We start from the raw sequence: 16,282 nt of genomic DNA, 5'->3' as shown, positions 1-16,282 counted from the left end.
TGAAGAGACTATCTTTTCCCCATTGTATGTTCTTGCCTCCTTTATCAAAGAGTAATTGACCGTGAGTGTGTGGGTTTATTTCTGGGCTCTCTGTTCTGTTCCATTGATCCATATGTGTGTTTTTGTGCCAATACCATGCTGTTATTTATTTATTTATTTATTTATTTATTTATTTATTTATTTATTTATTTATTTATGGCTGCGTTGAGTCTTTGTTGCTGCACGCAGGCTTTTCTCTAGTTGCTGCGAGTGGAGGCTACTCTTTGTTGTGGTGTGCGGGCTTCTCCTTGCGGTGGTTTCTCTTGTTGCGGAGCATGGGCTCTAGGCACGTGGGCTTCAGTAGCTGTGGCTTGTGGGCTCTAGAGTTCAGGCTCAGTAGTTGTGGCGCACAGGCTTAGTTGCTCTGTGGCATGTGGGAATCTTCCCAGATCAGGGCTTGAACCCATGTCCCCTGCATTGGCAGGTGGATTCTTAACCACTACGCCACCGGGGAAGCCCGCATGCTGTTTTGATTACTGTAGCTTTGTAGTATTGTCCGAAGTCTGAGAGGGCTATGCCTCCTGCTTTGTTCTTTTTCCTCAGGGTTGCTTTGGCAATTTTGGGTCTTTTATGGTTCCATATAAATTTTAGGATTATTTGTTCTAGTTCTGTGAAAAATGTCATGGGTAGTTTGATAGAGATTGCATCTAATGTACTTTTGCTTTGAGGTAGTAGATGACCAGTTGTGCCTTTTTAGTCCTGTTATTTAGCCTGCTTTTCTCATATGTGCTGATGTGATCTTCCCCGACCCCCAGATAAACAGGGGTCACATGACGACAGAAGCCAAGAGAGCTGCAAAGATGGAAAAGAAGATGAAAATTTTGCTTGGGGGTTACCAGTCTCGTGCAATGGGGCTCATGAAACAGTTGAATGACTTATGGGACCAAATTGAGCAGGCTTACTTGGAGTTACGCACTTTTGAAGAACTCAAGAAACATGAAGATTCTGCTATTCCCCGGAGGCTAGAGGTAACGTTATTGGCTTGCAGCATTGCTTAGAAAGAGAGCTCCAAAGAATAATCAGGGCTTTCTTCTTTTCCTTTCCTGTTCAGGCTATCTTTTGCAGTTGACATTGACTGGCTTTTTTTCAATGAGAGCCTAAAGTTTTTGACTTTCTAGTCTAGAATTGCCTGTGTGTAGGTCGATAGACCAGGCCAGTTTTGGATACACAGGCTTTTCCTGTACTAATTTTTTGTTTTGTATATAGATGCACTGTGAAATGGAATAAGTAACCCTTGTGATTTTTTCCCCTGAAACTTAATTGCATCCCATTCATATAGCTCTCTGAGGTACATTAAACCAGTGTCTTTCTGTTTTGTAATTTAGGATGCTGGGAATATATCAGTAGCTAGTCATCCCAGAGCATCAAGTTCCTTTGGCCAGATTTGGTTTAACTTTATTTGCCAAGTGTGCATGATAGCCCCTGCCCAGATAAAGGGCAGCCAGGGCTTATTTAAGTGCATTTGTGGGTATCGTTAGGACAATAATGGCTTGTTTATTTGAGATAGCAGCAGAGGTTTTATAACAAGATGGTAGTTGTATGACCATATCAAAGAATGGCCACAGGACTGGTTTTATAGCAGAAGTAGTTACTATTTTTGTTTCTCTTTGGGGAATACTTACCTCTTGAAAGTGTTGACTTAACTCAGCCGTTTGTAAGATGATAAAGTACCATAAGATATTTTTAATTTTCGGTGTGCTTACATATGAAAAAATTATTTAATGGTTTTGTTTCTTCAAGTGTCTAAAAGAAGATGTTCAACGACAACAGGAAAGAGAAAAGGAACTTCAGCATAGATACGCTGATTTGCTGCTGGAGAAAGAGACTTTAAAGGCCAAATTCTGAAGCATATTCTCTCACAAGATGAATTAATTGCTGGTGTTCATACCCTGGAAGGCTGATACTGATGTTTATCTTCATTGACAAATTTGCCCACCATCTGTGGTTTTTCAGTTGTTTATTTTAAATGATATCGATCTTACACATTTATGTATAAAGACTTTGTAACTCCACAGGACATTTTAGGGTTTAAATTATTAAGACGATCATTCTTTTAGAAGTGTCATATTTGCAGATTTTTTTTAGTTTTGGCCTTTAATTTTAAAAGCCTGATTTTAAACTGCCTGGAGTAAACTCTCGAATAAAAACAAAATATAAAAAATTGAGAATGTAGCCTTTTGTTTGAAGTAATTAGATACTTAGAGTGCCCACAAACCAGCAAATATGTACTCTGTGTCATATTTAATGAGTAACTCTCGGGTGATCAAAATGGCGATCCAGTATCTTAATTTAAATCCTTAAGAGGCAATCCTTTTGTGGCTTTGTTAGTTTTGACTGTTTTTGCATAGGATGGTCATTTCTCTATAGGTTGACAAGATAGATTAACTTTTTAATACCTCAGTGTTTTTTTCAGTTTAACTTTAGGGAGGTCTCTTCTCTGCCCAGCTCCTTACACAGTTCATGGATTAGGACTCAAAAGATTTAATTTTTCTTGACCTGTTATTTTCTTGTAAACATTTTTTTGACGAAGGCATTTTAAAGATTAATTTCAACAGTACTATCAAACTTTATTAAAGCTCCTTGTTTATCTAAACAAGGCAGTCACACAAGTATAGAATTTGGGGAATGCATAGAGGTGGGAAGATCTAACTTTATAACAATTCATATGGAATCGTTAGTTGGCTACAGTTCAATGTAAGCCAGTAATATGTTGGACTAGCCAGAAAGTTTGCTTAATCTTAGACTGCTAGGAATTAAAGGGAGGGGATGGAGGGACTCATTCATTCGTCAGATATTTATTGACTATATAGCCAGTGTCTGAGTCCTGGAGATAGAACAGTGACTAAAATAGGCAGGGTTCCTGTTTTGTGGAGTTTACAGTCTATTGAGAATGATAGACAATGAAAATTCAGGGAAGAAGAGCGACTCTTCTTATGCACCAGGCGCTTATTTAAGTTTTGGAGATGAACAGCTATTAAGACAAAGTTCTTGCTCCCATGTAGGTGACATTAGTGGGAGGAATACCAAACATACAGGGAAAAGTATCAGATCGTGAACTTTAGATTTAGTGGAGGGAATTAAAATAGGGTGATGAGAGATAGTACCTGGGTGGCTGCTGTAGGTTGGATGATCAAAGAGCTCTCTGAGGAGATGTAGTTGGCATCTTAGAAGGAGCCATCCTTGTGAGGTTCAAGGAAGAGCAGTGCCGACAGAGTGAAGAACTAGCACAAAGCCTCTTCGGTGTATTTGAGGAGCAGAAAGGAAGACAGTGTGATTAGAGCATCAGCAATGGCATTTGTATGAGTCCTGGTTGGATAGGGCCATATAGGAAGCTGTCGTAAGGAATTTGGGTCTTATTCTAACTATGATGGGAAGCTGTGAGAAGATTTTAGCAAAGGAATGACACTATCAGATTTATCCTGTGGCTATACTGTTACGTCTCACCAGGCTGAAGGTAGGGAAGCCAGTTAATGTAGGAGCCTGATGCAGTAATCCAGGCAAACAACAATAGCGACTCAAACTAGGATAGAGCCAGTCCTGATGGAGACAGGTTGGAAGAATTTGAGCAGTAATAATTCTGTAGTCTCATCTGTAGTCTTTATAAATAAATTTATGTTTTCCAGGTATCTAGTCACTTAATTCTAGTACTTTTTTCAGTAATTTCACATGTATTTTTAGGAAATACTTTGATCTATGGTTAATGATAATGTTTCTTCTAATAGTTTAATTTTTATTGCATGTTTTGTTGGCTGAAATGTTAAATAATGATGATGGTGATAGTGGACATTCTTGTTTTATTTCTCATTTTAATGGGTGTGTCAATAGTGTTTTACCTATAGGTTGGCTGTTTTGAATCAGGTATTCTTTATCTAGAAAGGAAATACCCTCTGTTTTTAGATTTTAAAGAATTTGAATTAGAAGTGGCTCTGGAACTTTGTCAAATACACTTTTTGGGTATCCATTGAGATGATCGTATATTTTTTGGTTTTTTCTTTTTTTTTCATTTGATTTGTTGATGATGCTTTAATAGATTTTCCAACATCAAACCATCTTTGAACTCCTGGAATCAGGTCAGTTAGTTAAAAAAATTTTTTTTTAAAGATTTACAGTTTACTTGCTTTGTATGTAGACTTGAGTTACAAGGTTTAAAAATAGCCGATCAAATAATATTAATAAAGAGTCACTTTGTTTTTGAAATTTGAAGTAATGCACATACCCGTATCCTAAAAAATGACCAAGAATTTCATCGTTTTGAAACTGGCAGTCTCTCTGCAATTGTAAACTGCTCATGATTTTGCCTTTTAGCAGTGCAGCTTTAACTGATAAACAGATGTGCCATTCTTTGTCAGTGTCCTGTAATGCCTCGGGGTTCTTTACCAACACCCTCTGAGAGCAATTTGGGTGGCTGTTTTAACATTCACCGTTATTGTATTCTTTTACAGGCGTTCATTCAGTGGTGGTATACAAACTAGTGTTCAAAAGCTCGTTCAAGTGTCAGTAAATTTGGGGCAGAAATTAAATGTGATAAAGAGCCAAAAGAAACCACCACTATGAGTGAGAGCTCTCTTTGAGATTATCAATATTAGAAATAATGGTGAGATAAGAAAAAGTAGCCTCAAAGAAAAAAATACACTACAGTGATTGTAGACTTACGCTCTCCAACCATGCATCCTCTATCTTTACATTTATTTTCCTGGGAAAATTAGTTTTGAAATATGGGATGTCCTTTGGAATCCATTTCTCCTAAAATGTGACTGCCCTATTGCTACTATAGAATTTGATTTGCTAATATTTTATTTAGGAAAATTGCTTTTTTACATGAGTGAGTTTGGTCTTTTGGGCTATCGTCCAAGTTTTGACATAGGGGTTTTGCTAGCTCTATAAAGTGAATAGGATAACTGTATATATTTTTCTGTAGTTATATATAACAGTTAATATAGCAGTTATATTATAGCATGGGAGTGATTTGTTCCATGAAGAATTGAAGGACCATGCTTATAAAACTTTTGAGTTCAGACTCCTTTTAGGAAATAAATTTTTGATAACTACCAGTTTCTTTTGTGCTATTAGTATGTTATGTTTTTTTAAGTTTAAGTAACTTTAAAATTTTTTGTTTTAAAATGTATATCTCCTTTTGTGTTTATTATTTACTAAATTTATACTTTTCCAGAAAACTTCTCATTTTGTTGAAATTTAACATTGTATAATTTTAATAGAGAATAAAAAAGTCTCTTTTCTATTAAGCTTGCTACTTCTAAGTTGTAAGAAATTTATCTTAGTTCTACCATTTTTTCCCCCTTGATTAGACTTGCTAAAGGTATCTTTTTTTCCCTTAAAAAAAAGAAAACTGTGGATTTATCAATTGTGATTTTGTTTTAAAATGTATTACTTTCTCATTTTATGTTTATTATTTCCTTTGTTTGCTCTAGATTTTTTTCCCTGTACCTTTTTGAGTCTGATACTTTTTGTTTGTATACAGTTGAATACATTGAAGGTTTTTGGTTATCTCTAATTTCAAATATGTTCACATCCCAGCTATGTTAATGTGTCTTGTTTTAGTAGTTTATTTTTGTGTCTTAAGTTTTTGGTTCAGTAACTAAGAGTATTTAAGAATTCCTGTGTGGTTGCCCTTTTTTTTTTTTTTTTTTTTTTCATTTTTTGGTACTTGTAGGATTTTTACCTTGAAAGAAAATATGGCTTATGTGGTTTCTGTTTTTAAGAATTTATTGCGGTTTGGGGGGCCTAGCATTTTTTAAGAGTGTTCTGTGGGTGTTTTAAATGAAAGTTTATTCAATTTGTGTGGGATAGAGGTGAATGTGTATCTATTCAACCACTTTAATTCAATTTTTGTTTTCTTTTTTTTTAATAAACTACCATAGAGTAATAGTATTGTCTTAGAGTCTCCTATTATAGTTATTTCTCTCAATTTCATCTTGTCCGTCTAGCTTTTGCTTTGTATATTTTGATGCTGTTACTTAGTATATAAATACTTGTGTCTGTTAGGTACAATTCATAAGGAAGACTTACTAGTCTAAAGTTATTCTTTATCTCCTATTTATGCTTTTTGCCTCGAATTTTACTGTTTTTGATATTAGAATATTTCTCCTCTTTTTTGTTTGTATTTGCTTGATAAATTATCTATCCTCTTATTTTTAATTTTCATATAATTTCTAGTTGTCTCTTAAACAGTGTGTCATGTTGGATTTTATATTTCAACCCATTTGGAGGGTCTTTGCATTTTAATAGGGAGTCTAATCCATTTGCTTTTATGTTAATTACTGACTTTGGTCTTCTGTGATTATGTTTTATGCTTTCTCACTGATTTCTCTCATTTCCTAAATGGACTGTAATTTCCTGGTTTTAATTTTCTTAGTGATTTAGAAAATGCACATCCTCAAAAAAAAAAAATACATCCTCTTGTAAATTTTACAAATGATTTGTGTTATCATTTAAGGTTCAGGATCCATTCAGGAGAAAGAAATACCAGTAATTTGAACAGGGAAGGTTCAATATGAAGAATTATTAACTAGGTAGCAGGGGATTAACCACTAAGAGGGGCAGACATCTCTAAAGAATACCTGAATAGCAGATGTAGGGAGCAGCCACTACTTGTAGACTGAGAGAGTCCCCAAGGAAGGAACAAACTTGAAAGAGCCCTTTCTCTCCTCCCCCAAGGCTGATATTCAGGTCTCATTGAAGACAGTGTGGTGTGGCCCACTGGATGGAGAAGTTTGCTGAGGTGCCACAGTTTAAGGTGGCAGGCAGGGTGTCAGGGACACTCGCTACGAAGTCACTTGCTGGGGTGCCTGTGACCCTTGGAGGAAAGGTGCTTCATGAGGTGCCAGCAAAATTCCGGAGAGAGTATGCTGCTGGCAGAGAACCTCCCGCTGGCAAGAAAGCCACATGCTGACAAGGATGCATTAGGAGCAAGAAGGAAAAGCACCGGAACCGGGAGTGAAGCCCTTTCCACTTGTAGTGCCCCTCCAGTGCTCTTCTGCTGAGAGCGCCTAATAATGTGTCACTGGTAAAGGAGGAATGTTTATAGGTCACAACTCTAGTATCACACGGCAGTATCGTTTCTTTGTGTCCCCTTTATTCCACATTTGGAGTCAGAAATAAAGCCAAGGAGGGGAGTGCAGACAATATTTTCTCTTTAAAATTTTTAGTTTTATCAGTCATACATGCATATGTTTAGAAAATCAAATTCTGGAATGATGGTGATGGCTGGAATATCTTTTAGATTTTTGAATTTTCTTACTCCCTACATAAAAATGTAGCAACTAAAAACCCCTGGACAGCACTTGTAAGAACTAGACGACAAGCTATCCCCATGGACTCCGAAATATGAGGGGGTGGGGATAAACCACAAACAGGCACAGGACCTGTGTGCTTTCGTGTCTGTGCAGGAAAAATAAAAGGGAGGCAATGGGGCATCTGACAGACGTAAGAACAGGAGAACCCCAAAGTAGCCAACAGGTATTCATGGAATGAGTGGTAGCTAAATTTGAGAACGATGGATAAAATTGGGAAGTGTTTTGCCCACTGGGATAGTGGGTGAGTGAAAAAAGGGAGTGAAAGTCTGAAGACAAATTGGTAACCTTGATGATTGATGTGTTAACATTTTTTAAGATAGGTCTAAATATTTCAAAAGTCTGTCTCAAGGCAAGATTTTTTCCTTTCAGGGGGAAAAATGCAATAACTTATTATAGATGGGTGTTAAAATTACCAGCTCTAACATATTTGTTAAACTACTATGTAGAGTTGCACTGTCTAGTAGCCACTAGCTACATGTGACTGTTGAGTACTTGAGATATGCCTGGTTTAAATCGAGTTGTGCTCTAAGTAACTTTCTGGATTTTGAAGACTTAGTATGGAAAAAATGTAAAATATCTCAGTTTTTAAATATTGCTTACATGTTGAAATGAGAATATTTTTGATATAGTGGGTTAAATAAAACATTATTAGAATTAGTTCACCTGTTTTTACTTTTTAAAATGTGGCTAGTAGAAAATTTAAAATTACGTGTGTGGCTTGCATTATATTTCTACTGCCAAACACTGTTCTAATTTTTTTGTTATTGATTCATAATTTAATTCCATTGTGGTTTGAGAATATACTCTGGATGATTTCAGTCCTTTTAGATTTATTGAAATTTGTTTTATGGTCTACCATATGGTCTGTTTGGGTGAATGCTCCTTGTTCACTTGAAAATAATGTGTATTCTACAGGCTGTAATGGTCTATAAATGCCAGTTAGGTCACATTGATTGGTAGAGCTCAAGTTTCCTATATACTTAGTTGCTTTTTTCTCTCCACTTGTTCTGTAAGTTGCTGAGAGAGATACGGTGAAATCACCAACTATAGTTGTGGATTTGCATATATGTCTCCTTTTAGTTCTGTCAGTTTTTGCTTTTTCCGTTTAGGAGTTTTGTTATTGTCTGCACTCACGTTTAGGATTATTGTGTCTTCTTGTTGAATTGTCCCTTTTGTCATTGTGAAATGTCCTTTATATCTGGCAACATTTTTTGTCCTGAAGCCTGCTTTATCTGATACTATGTCAGTATGCATCTTTTTCTGTCCTTTTACTTTTGACCTCTCTATCCTTACAGTTACGGTGGGTTTTATCATGTTGTGGTAGGCATGTCTCTTAAGACTGCTTGATATTCCACATGTCACTGAGGCTCTGTTCTTTTAAAAACTTATTATTCCTTTTCTCCTCTGTTCCACATCTTGCATAAATCCTACTGCAGTCTTTCAAGTTCACTGATCTTTTTTTTCTGCAGTATCTATTTTTTATTATTCCTTTCCAGTGAAATTTTCATTTCAGATATTTCATTTGTCTTTAGCAGTTCCAGTGTGTTCTTTTCTACATCATTTCTCTAACAGTATTCGTATTTTCCTTTACATTCTTGAGCATAAAGAGCATGTTTACAATAGCTTTTTATTTTTAATTTTTTAATATATGTAATTCTTATTGAAGTATAGTTGATTTACAGTATTAGTTTCAGGTGTACAGCATAGTGATTCAATATTATTGTAGTTTATACTCCATTTAAAGTTTATAATAGCTTTTTTTTTGGATTGGAAAATGCATCATTAATTTATTATTTTTATTTAATTTTTTATTGGAGTATAGTTGATTTACAATGTTATGTTGATTTCTGCTGTACAGCAAAGTGACTCACTTATACATATATATATATATATATATATACACACTTTTTTTTTTTTTATTCTTTTCCATTATGGTTTATCCGAAGACATTGAATATAGTTCCCTGTGCCATACAGTAGGACCTTGTCCATCCATTTTATATGTAATAGTTTGCTATAATAGCTTTTTAAATGTCCTTATCTGCTAATTCCATCATTTGTCATTTCTGGGTCTATTTCTATTAACTGATTTTTCTCTCGGAAGGTCATTTTCCAGTTCTTTGTAGGTCTAGTACCTACAAAGGATGGTATACATTGTTAATGTTACATTGCTGGCTTTTGTTTTCTTTATATTGGGCTTTATTCTAGCAGGTAGTTAATTTACTTGCAGATCAGTTTAATCCTTTGAGGCTTGATTTAAAGCAGACTATGGCCCATGCCTGTTTTTGTAAACAAAATTTTATTGGAACACATGAATCCACCTCTTTGATTCATGAATAATTATGGAGGTTCTTTCTACATCTTGGGAGTGTATCTTGTACTGGTAACCTTTGAAACTGAATTCATGGAAAAGTAGTTGTCATCCTTTTCCACCAAACGTCACTTGATGTTCTGCCCCTGCCCCTCTCTTCCACTGAGAACATTTGGCTGAATGTACTCAAAGATTGTCCTGCTGTAATGAAGTGGCTAAAAAACAGAAGTTGGACCAGATTTTAAAAACGCTGCATGTGGCTTGCCTCTAGGAGGTGTATGATGGGTTAATTCGAAGATTAAACGTATAATTTACTCTCTGCTTCCAGAGTAGCCCTTGCAAAGAAACTTAATATCTGACTGAGAGCAGAACTGTTCAAAATATGTGGGTGATGGTTATTTGATTACTCCAAGGAGAACTTCCTGCTCACCAATAAAAAAGGTCAGGTTTGCCAACTGTAGTTTTGTGTTTAAAACTCTTTACCTGAGGGAATTCCCTGGCAGTCCAGTGGTTAGTACTCGTTGCTTTCACTGCTGGGCCCCGGGTTTGATCCCTGGTTGGGGAACTAAGATCCCGAAAGCTGCGCGGCCGAATTAAAAAACAAAACAAAACAAAACAAACCTCTTTACCTGAGGAGGGAGAGGTCAAGAAAACCTGTTCAGATTTAGGATTTGCGTGCTTTCTTGAGAAATCTAGAAGTTTTTAATCTCCATAGACGTGTCCAGTGTCTGCCCCCAGAGTTCAGACTTGGTTCATAAGATCTTGTGGAAGGGGAATGACAGCCATGTTTAATTTGGCATTGGGGTGGCAGGAGCAAGCTGCTTCTCTGCTTGGTGAGTTAGGAGGAGCCCATGTGAATGAACTCCCTTTGAGTACTAACAGGACTGCACTTTGGAGAATTGAGCTCAGAGGGAAGGTGGGGATCTTAGCAGTGATGAGGCTGCAGATGGGAGTAGGCACTAAACTAGAGGGATTTGGGGGCATTTACCCTGCAGAATCTGTCATTTTCAGAAGGAGGGGGAATGGAACTAGAGGGTGGGACTAGGGAGCATCATGACTTACAGACGCTTGTGTGGAATTATTTTCCCAGTCACCTGTCTGGTTTTATTTTCCGCTCTTGCTTTGATGGTAATCAAGTATTTTGTTCTTGCCTTTAATAAGAATTAGTTCTGAAGTGACAAGCCTGTTATGGTAGGTTAAGGAAGTCGTGGCCTACCTCTTCCAAATTCCCACTGACTCCTCTGTCACCAGGGCTCAAATGCCATCTAGTGGTTGAATGGAGGAGTTGCTTTTAACTGAGGGACCAACAACTGGCCCTTCAAATTTGAAAAATAGAGCATGTTCACTCTCAAATGTCATCGCTATCTTCAAGTGAACTTGCTCTTTCAGAAATACTTATTTTGAACTAGATGAATTCCAAAATAATACTAGGTCCTAAAATCCCTAGCAGTTAATGAGGAAATAATAGCAATGATTTTGCTTGATGACAAAACCACAGCAGATATGTAAAGGGAAAAACCCAAACAAAACCAGTGCTCTCTGAGAAACAGCTTCATCCAACCTGAGACTTAAGTCTCCCTCAATAGACTGAGCTACTATAGGGAGCTCCCTGAGTATGGGTGCGGCAGTGAAGATCTGCGTCTCTCTAACTGTACCTGCGACGTGGCTGTAAGGTACCACAGTGATTGTGGAGCAATTTCATAAGCATCAGGATACATGTGTGTGGCCCTTTCCCAAGTAGTCCCTTACGAAGTCAGGCACTTATTGCAACTATGCTTCCATTGCTTTAAAAAAAAAAAAAAAAAAAGTCTTTGGAACTACGTATCGGGATTGTTTTGAAACCTCCAGTGGTGCTTGGGAAAGATTGACCTGGAGGCAGTTCCTGTAATGGGGCTGGAAAGGAGAGAGGCAAAGGCAGGAAGACTGGTGAGAAGGTATTGATTGCAGGAGTCCAAGAACAGGTGACAAGGTGTGAGCAGTGGAGACAGAAGAGGGTGGATTCAAGAGGCTTTGTGAAGGCAGAACTGAGAAGTGTACTTGGATATGGAGGCAGAAGATGGCTGTGGATTAGTTGCCTCTGAGAGGGACAGTGATGGCACCTCTGACAGGATGGCGAGGGAGACTGATTTTTGGGGAAAAGATGAAACATTTGCTTCTGGTGGAAATACCGAGCGGGCATTGGGTCTGGAGGTGAAGAGGGAGATTGTTATTGGAGACCGATCTGTACTTTTTCTTTTTTTTATAATTAAAAAAATTTTATTTATTTATTTATGGCTGTGTTGGGTCTTCCTTGCTGCGCACGGGCTTTCTCTAGTTGCAGCAAGCGGGGCCTACTCTTTGTTGTGCTGCGTGGGCTTCTCATTGTAGTGACTTCTCTTGTTGTGGAACACGGGCTCTAGGCGTGTGGACTTCAGTAGTTGCAGCACGTGGGCTCAGTAGTTGCGGCACGTGGGCCCTAGGGGACGCGGGCTTCAGTAGTTGCGGCACACGGGCTCAGTAGTTGTGGCTTGCGGGATCTAGAGCGCAGGCTCAGTAGTTGTGGCGCATGGGCTTAGTTGCTCCGCGGCATGTGGGATCTTCTCGGACCAGGGCTGGAACCCGTGTCCCCTGCATTGGCAGGCGGAGTCTTAACCACTGCGCCACCAGGGAAGCCCCCCAATCTGTGCTTATTCATGGAACAAACATCATAAAATACCTATAATAACACCTTGCCTTTAGTAAGCATCTGTCATACTTGGACAGTGCTAAACCCCTCTGTGCACTAACAATCCTCACAAAATTGAGAGGTACAGGTGCCCTAGTTTCCTCATTTTGTAGATGGAGATAAAATGGTTTGAAAGGGCAGATTATACCAATTTCATCCTGAATTAAGTGAGCAGTAATAGGGAACAAGAAGAAATAAGTGAAAACACCAATGTTATTATCAATGAAACTAGAATGGAGGATGGAGCTTAGATTTGTGCTAACAGGAACCCCCCCGACCCTCAGGCCTCAGAGCAGACCCCCTGTGGGCTAGTCTGAATTTGTGGAGCAGATGCATTCACTCAGACTGCTGCCTCCCACTGGTCTCTCAGGGCTTTGGTCCTATATGTTTGGTCAACTTTGAAAAGGCCTGTTGATTTCTGGTTGCAGCAGGTGAGTTTATAAAGCGGGGCTGAATTCCTAGGAGACAGGCTCCAAGATGATCATTTCAAGAGAAACTGGCCCTCGGCAGGAAGGGGTGGGCTGGGAGTCAGGGCCCTGGCAGCCGCCTGCCAGATGTCCTGAGTGGACTTCAGGAGCATCGAGGCCTAGAGGCTCACTATGTAAAGTGTGGTCTCTGCACCCACATCTTTGGCACCACCCGGCCCTGCTGAATGCGAATCTGCGTTCTGACACGACTCTCTGGGCGGCGTGCATGCACATTAAAGTTGGGAAGCTCTGTTGGAACTGTCCCCAGGTGCTGCCTTGTACATGAAGGAGAAGCTTGTTTTTCTCCTGGTTGCCCCCATGCTCGGGAAACCTTGATTAATATTCTCCTCCCTGCAGAGGCCTTCCTGCTCCAAAGGCTGCCAACCGGCCCTTCCTTCGATCACTCGTTACATCAACAATTTGTCCGTTATTTGGGAGCAGGGAGAAAAACCTTCTCAAAACATGCCCTGAAGCTCATGGGGCATATGTGATAACTTACTCAAACCAACCTGATACTTATTTCATTTCCCTGCATAGTCCACTCCAAAGAGTTTTTAAAAAGTAATTTTCTGAAACCTTTGGATAGGCCGTTTGTTTCGCTATAAGACTTTCTCCCCAGAGGGATTTGTGATTATAACTGGAGTGAGAAAACTCTGTTATTAGAAATAATATTTGGTCCTGGAAACCTCTAGAGAACTTGGGTGGAAGGGGGAATGGTAGAAAGGGCAGGGGGAATTGGGGGTGAGGATGGGGAGGACAAGGGCTCTTGCTGTATCCGTAGTTCCTATGTTTGTACTTTGACAAAGACGCAGACAAATCCAAGGAAAAATAAAAGTTCAGAAAGGTGCTACTTCTTCTAGAACTGTGCTGTCCGATATGGACACTAGTTGCATACAGCTGTTACAATGAACATTTTAATTAATCAGATTTACATAAGACTAAACAAATTTACATTCGCTCACCCTAGCTGCATATCAAGTGTTCAGTAGCCACATTTCCACCCTCAAGGAAGTTCTGTCGGGCAGTGCTCTTCTAGAAAGTCATGTCGGGTGGTAAGGCATGTTGGCTGCTAAGATGTAGTAATTTATTTCTAATGCAGAATTGAACTGCACGAGAAGGGGCCTGAAAGTCTGCATGGTTTTCGCTAGGCCTGGGTGGGTAAGTGTGCCTTTTGACTCTGGTGCTTTGAAGGCAGGAAGTAAAACGGGCATCTGTGCCCACTTCCTCTTGGAGTGACAAGGAGCTGCGGGCCACATACGGAGCCCAGAGCCAGAAGACCGGTGTTGCTGTCTGCCTTGTGTCACACTGGACAGTTGGTAACACTAGTGGTCTCCTCATACAAGGACGGTGTCTGTCGCTGACTGGCCGTGTGCTTGTGTGCTGGAGAGAGCGACTGTGCAATTCTGAATTGCACATGGGCTGAGAAGATGAAAACCTTCATGAATCCTCATTTAGTTAAAGAAAGCAGCAACAACAAAAAATACACTCCTGTCTCCCTGCACTTCCCATAATGTGCATATTATTCTCTCTAGAAGAAAACTCAGGGGTGAACATGGCATCAGTGAGCTTCTTAAACTGTATTAAAATATGACATTGTAGAAGTTTAGTGTTGCTTTTGTGATTCAATTTTAACAGGTCTGAACCAAACCCTGATGCTGGCTGTTTTGCATAACAAAATCTTAGTTTGGCAGTTCAGCAAAATGATATTTTAAAACACAAAGGTATTTGCATTCTTATACAGCTCAACGTTTTAGGTAAGAGTTTGTTCATGTAAAATGTGTCTATACATTTCCTGCCTAAAATTCAGGGCACCTTGTCCTGCATTTTTTTCTCTGTCGCTAAGGGGAAGCTTTTTTTCTTTTCTCCCTGTGTATAAATAAAACAGTGTCTAAGAAATAATCCTATGTCTGTGTTCTGGTCTTTTTTTTTTTTTGTAATACACATAACACAAAATTTATCATTTCAACCATTTCAAGTGTATAGTTCAGTAGTGTTTAGTATATTCATGTTGTTGTGCAGTATGCAGGATGAACTTTTTCATTTTGTAAAATAGAAACTCTAAACCCATTAAACAACTCCCCATTCCCTACTCCTCCTAGCCCCTGGAAACAATGATTCCACATTCTGTCTCTATTAATCTGACTACTTAGATGCCTCACGTAAGTGGAATCATATAGTATTTGCCTTTTTGTGACTGGCTTATTTCACTTTGCATAATGTCTTCAAGGTTCATGCATGTCATAGCATGTGTCAGAATTTCCTTCGTTTTTCAAGGCTGAATAATATTCCATCCAGGTATAGTTTTTTGTTTGTTTCTTTTTGTTTAATTTTGAACTTTGTATTGCTTTTCAGTTTCCCGTTTCCGCTGTTACTTTCTAGTTTCGTGCGTTGTGATTAGAGAGTTATCTGTACTCATCCTGCTTTTTGAAATGTATTTTTGTTTGTTTGTTTTCGTGGCCTTACATCTGGTCATTTTTTAAATTAATGTACATTGGTCTTTCATAGCATATCTCAACATATTTCAAACTCACCTGAGATCACATCTTGTAGATGCTGTGAAAACAGGTACACACTTCTAAGTGACACTGAAGTGGATGAGAGAAGGGATGTCCAAGTCAGGATCGACAGTGAAAGACAAGGTTAGGATTGTGACACAGTCTAAGAGGCTGACACAGTGCAGCCCTGATCTGTGACCACTCAGTTCCCAGTCTTGCACCTGCTTCGCCATCTTGTGTCTGGGGTTGTGGAAGTCACTGCGAGAGGACAATGTCCTCCCCACACCCTTTTAAACAAGCCCTGCAAATACCGATCCATCTGAAAACTTGGACATTTTCCCAAACCACATAAAAGACAAGAGTGATTGTCCACTATATTTGAGTCAATGTGGAGTTTACAGACCCGGTACATTTGAAAAGGTTAGAATATGTTTGTAAACCTTAATTTCCCTACATTTCCTCAAATACGTGGTCAGGGCACAAATTACCATGTCCCTGAGCTGGGAAGAAGCAGAAGAGCAGCCCTGGGGCTGTCTTCCTACAGGAAAATCCCTGTCTTCCTGGGGGATTTATCCTACAACATAAGGGAAATCCATTACACATTGTGTAAGTGAAAAGCTGGGAACACCTAGATGTCCATCAGTTGATTCCATGCATCCTGGCAACACCCATACTGAGGAGTACTGTGCAGCCCTGCACCCTCGGGCGGAGGGGCCTCCCCTGCTCACCCTGCTCCGGGCTGGTCTTCCCTCCATCCTCCTACTGGGCTCTGTCCAAACCCAGCCAGGCCAGTTCCAGCCCACCCTCCCCCACTCAGCCCTCCTCTGTCACCCATGGTGCCAACGTGTGCTTGGTCTCTTGTATTTCAGTCCTCCTTCCTGTGTTGTGTCTTTGCTCTTTAGCTAGATCATAAGCTGCTTAAACCATGTCTTCTGTCCAGAATGAAGACTGCTC

At 39.2% G+C, this 16,282-nt stretch overlaps 1 protein-coding gene across 1 annotated transcript in view; it reads left to right on the top strand.

Annotated features, from left to right (window-relative positions):
• Nucleotides 1-2,154, top strand: part of CDC5L (cell division cycle 5 like) — a 41,087-nt gene extending 38,933 nt beyond the window's left edge. Inside the window, exons 15-16 of the mRNA XM_061195030.1 lie at nucleotides 795-1,007; nucleotides 1,780-2,154. Coding sequence (XP_061051013.1) covers nucleotides 795-1,007; nucleotides 1,780-1,884 — 318 coding nt within the window. The 3' untranslated portion in view covers nucleotides 1,885-2,154. The remainder of the gene's footprint in view (nucleotides 1-794; nucleotides 1,008-1,779) is intronic.
• Nucleotides 2,155-16,282: the final 14,128 nt, after the last annotated feature.

The sequence above is a fragment of the Eubalaena glacialis genome, chromosome 7 (assembly GCF_028564815.1).
Source record: "Eubalaena glacialis isolate mEubGla1 chromosome 7, mEubGla1.1.hap2.+ XY, whole genome shotgun sequence".
NCBI classification, from domain to species: domain Eukaryota; kingdom Metazoa; phylum Chordata; class Mammalia; order Artiodactyla; family Balaenidae; genus Eubalaena; species Eubalaena glacialis.
This window is presented reverse-complemented; position numbering and strand designations above follow the sequence as displayed.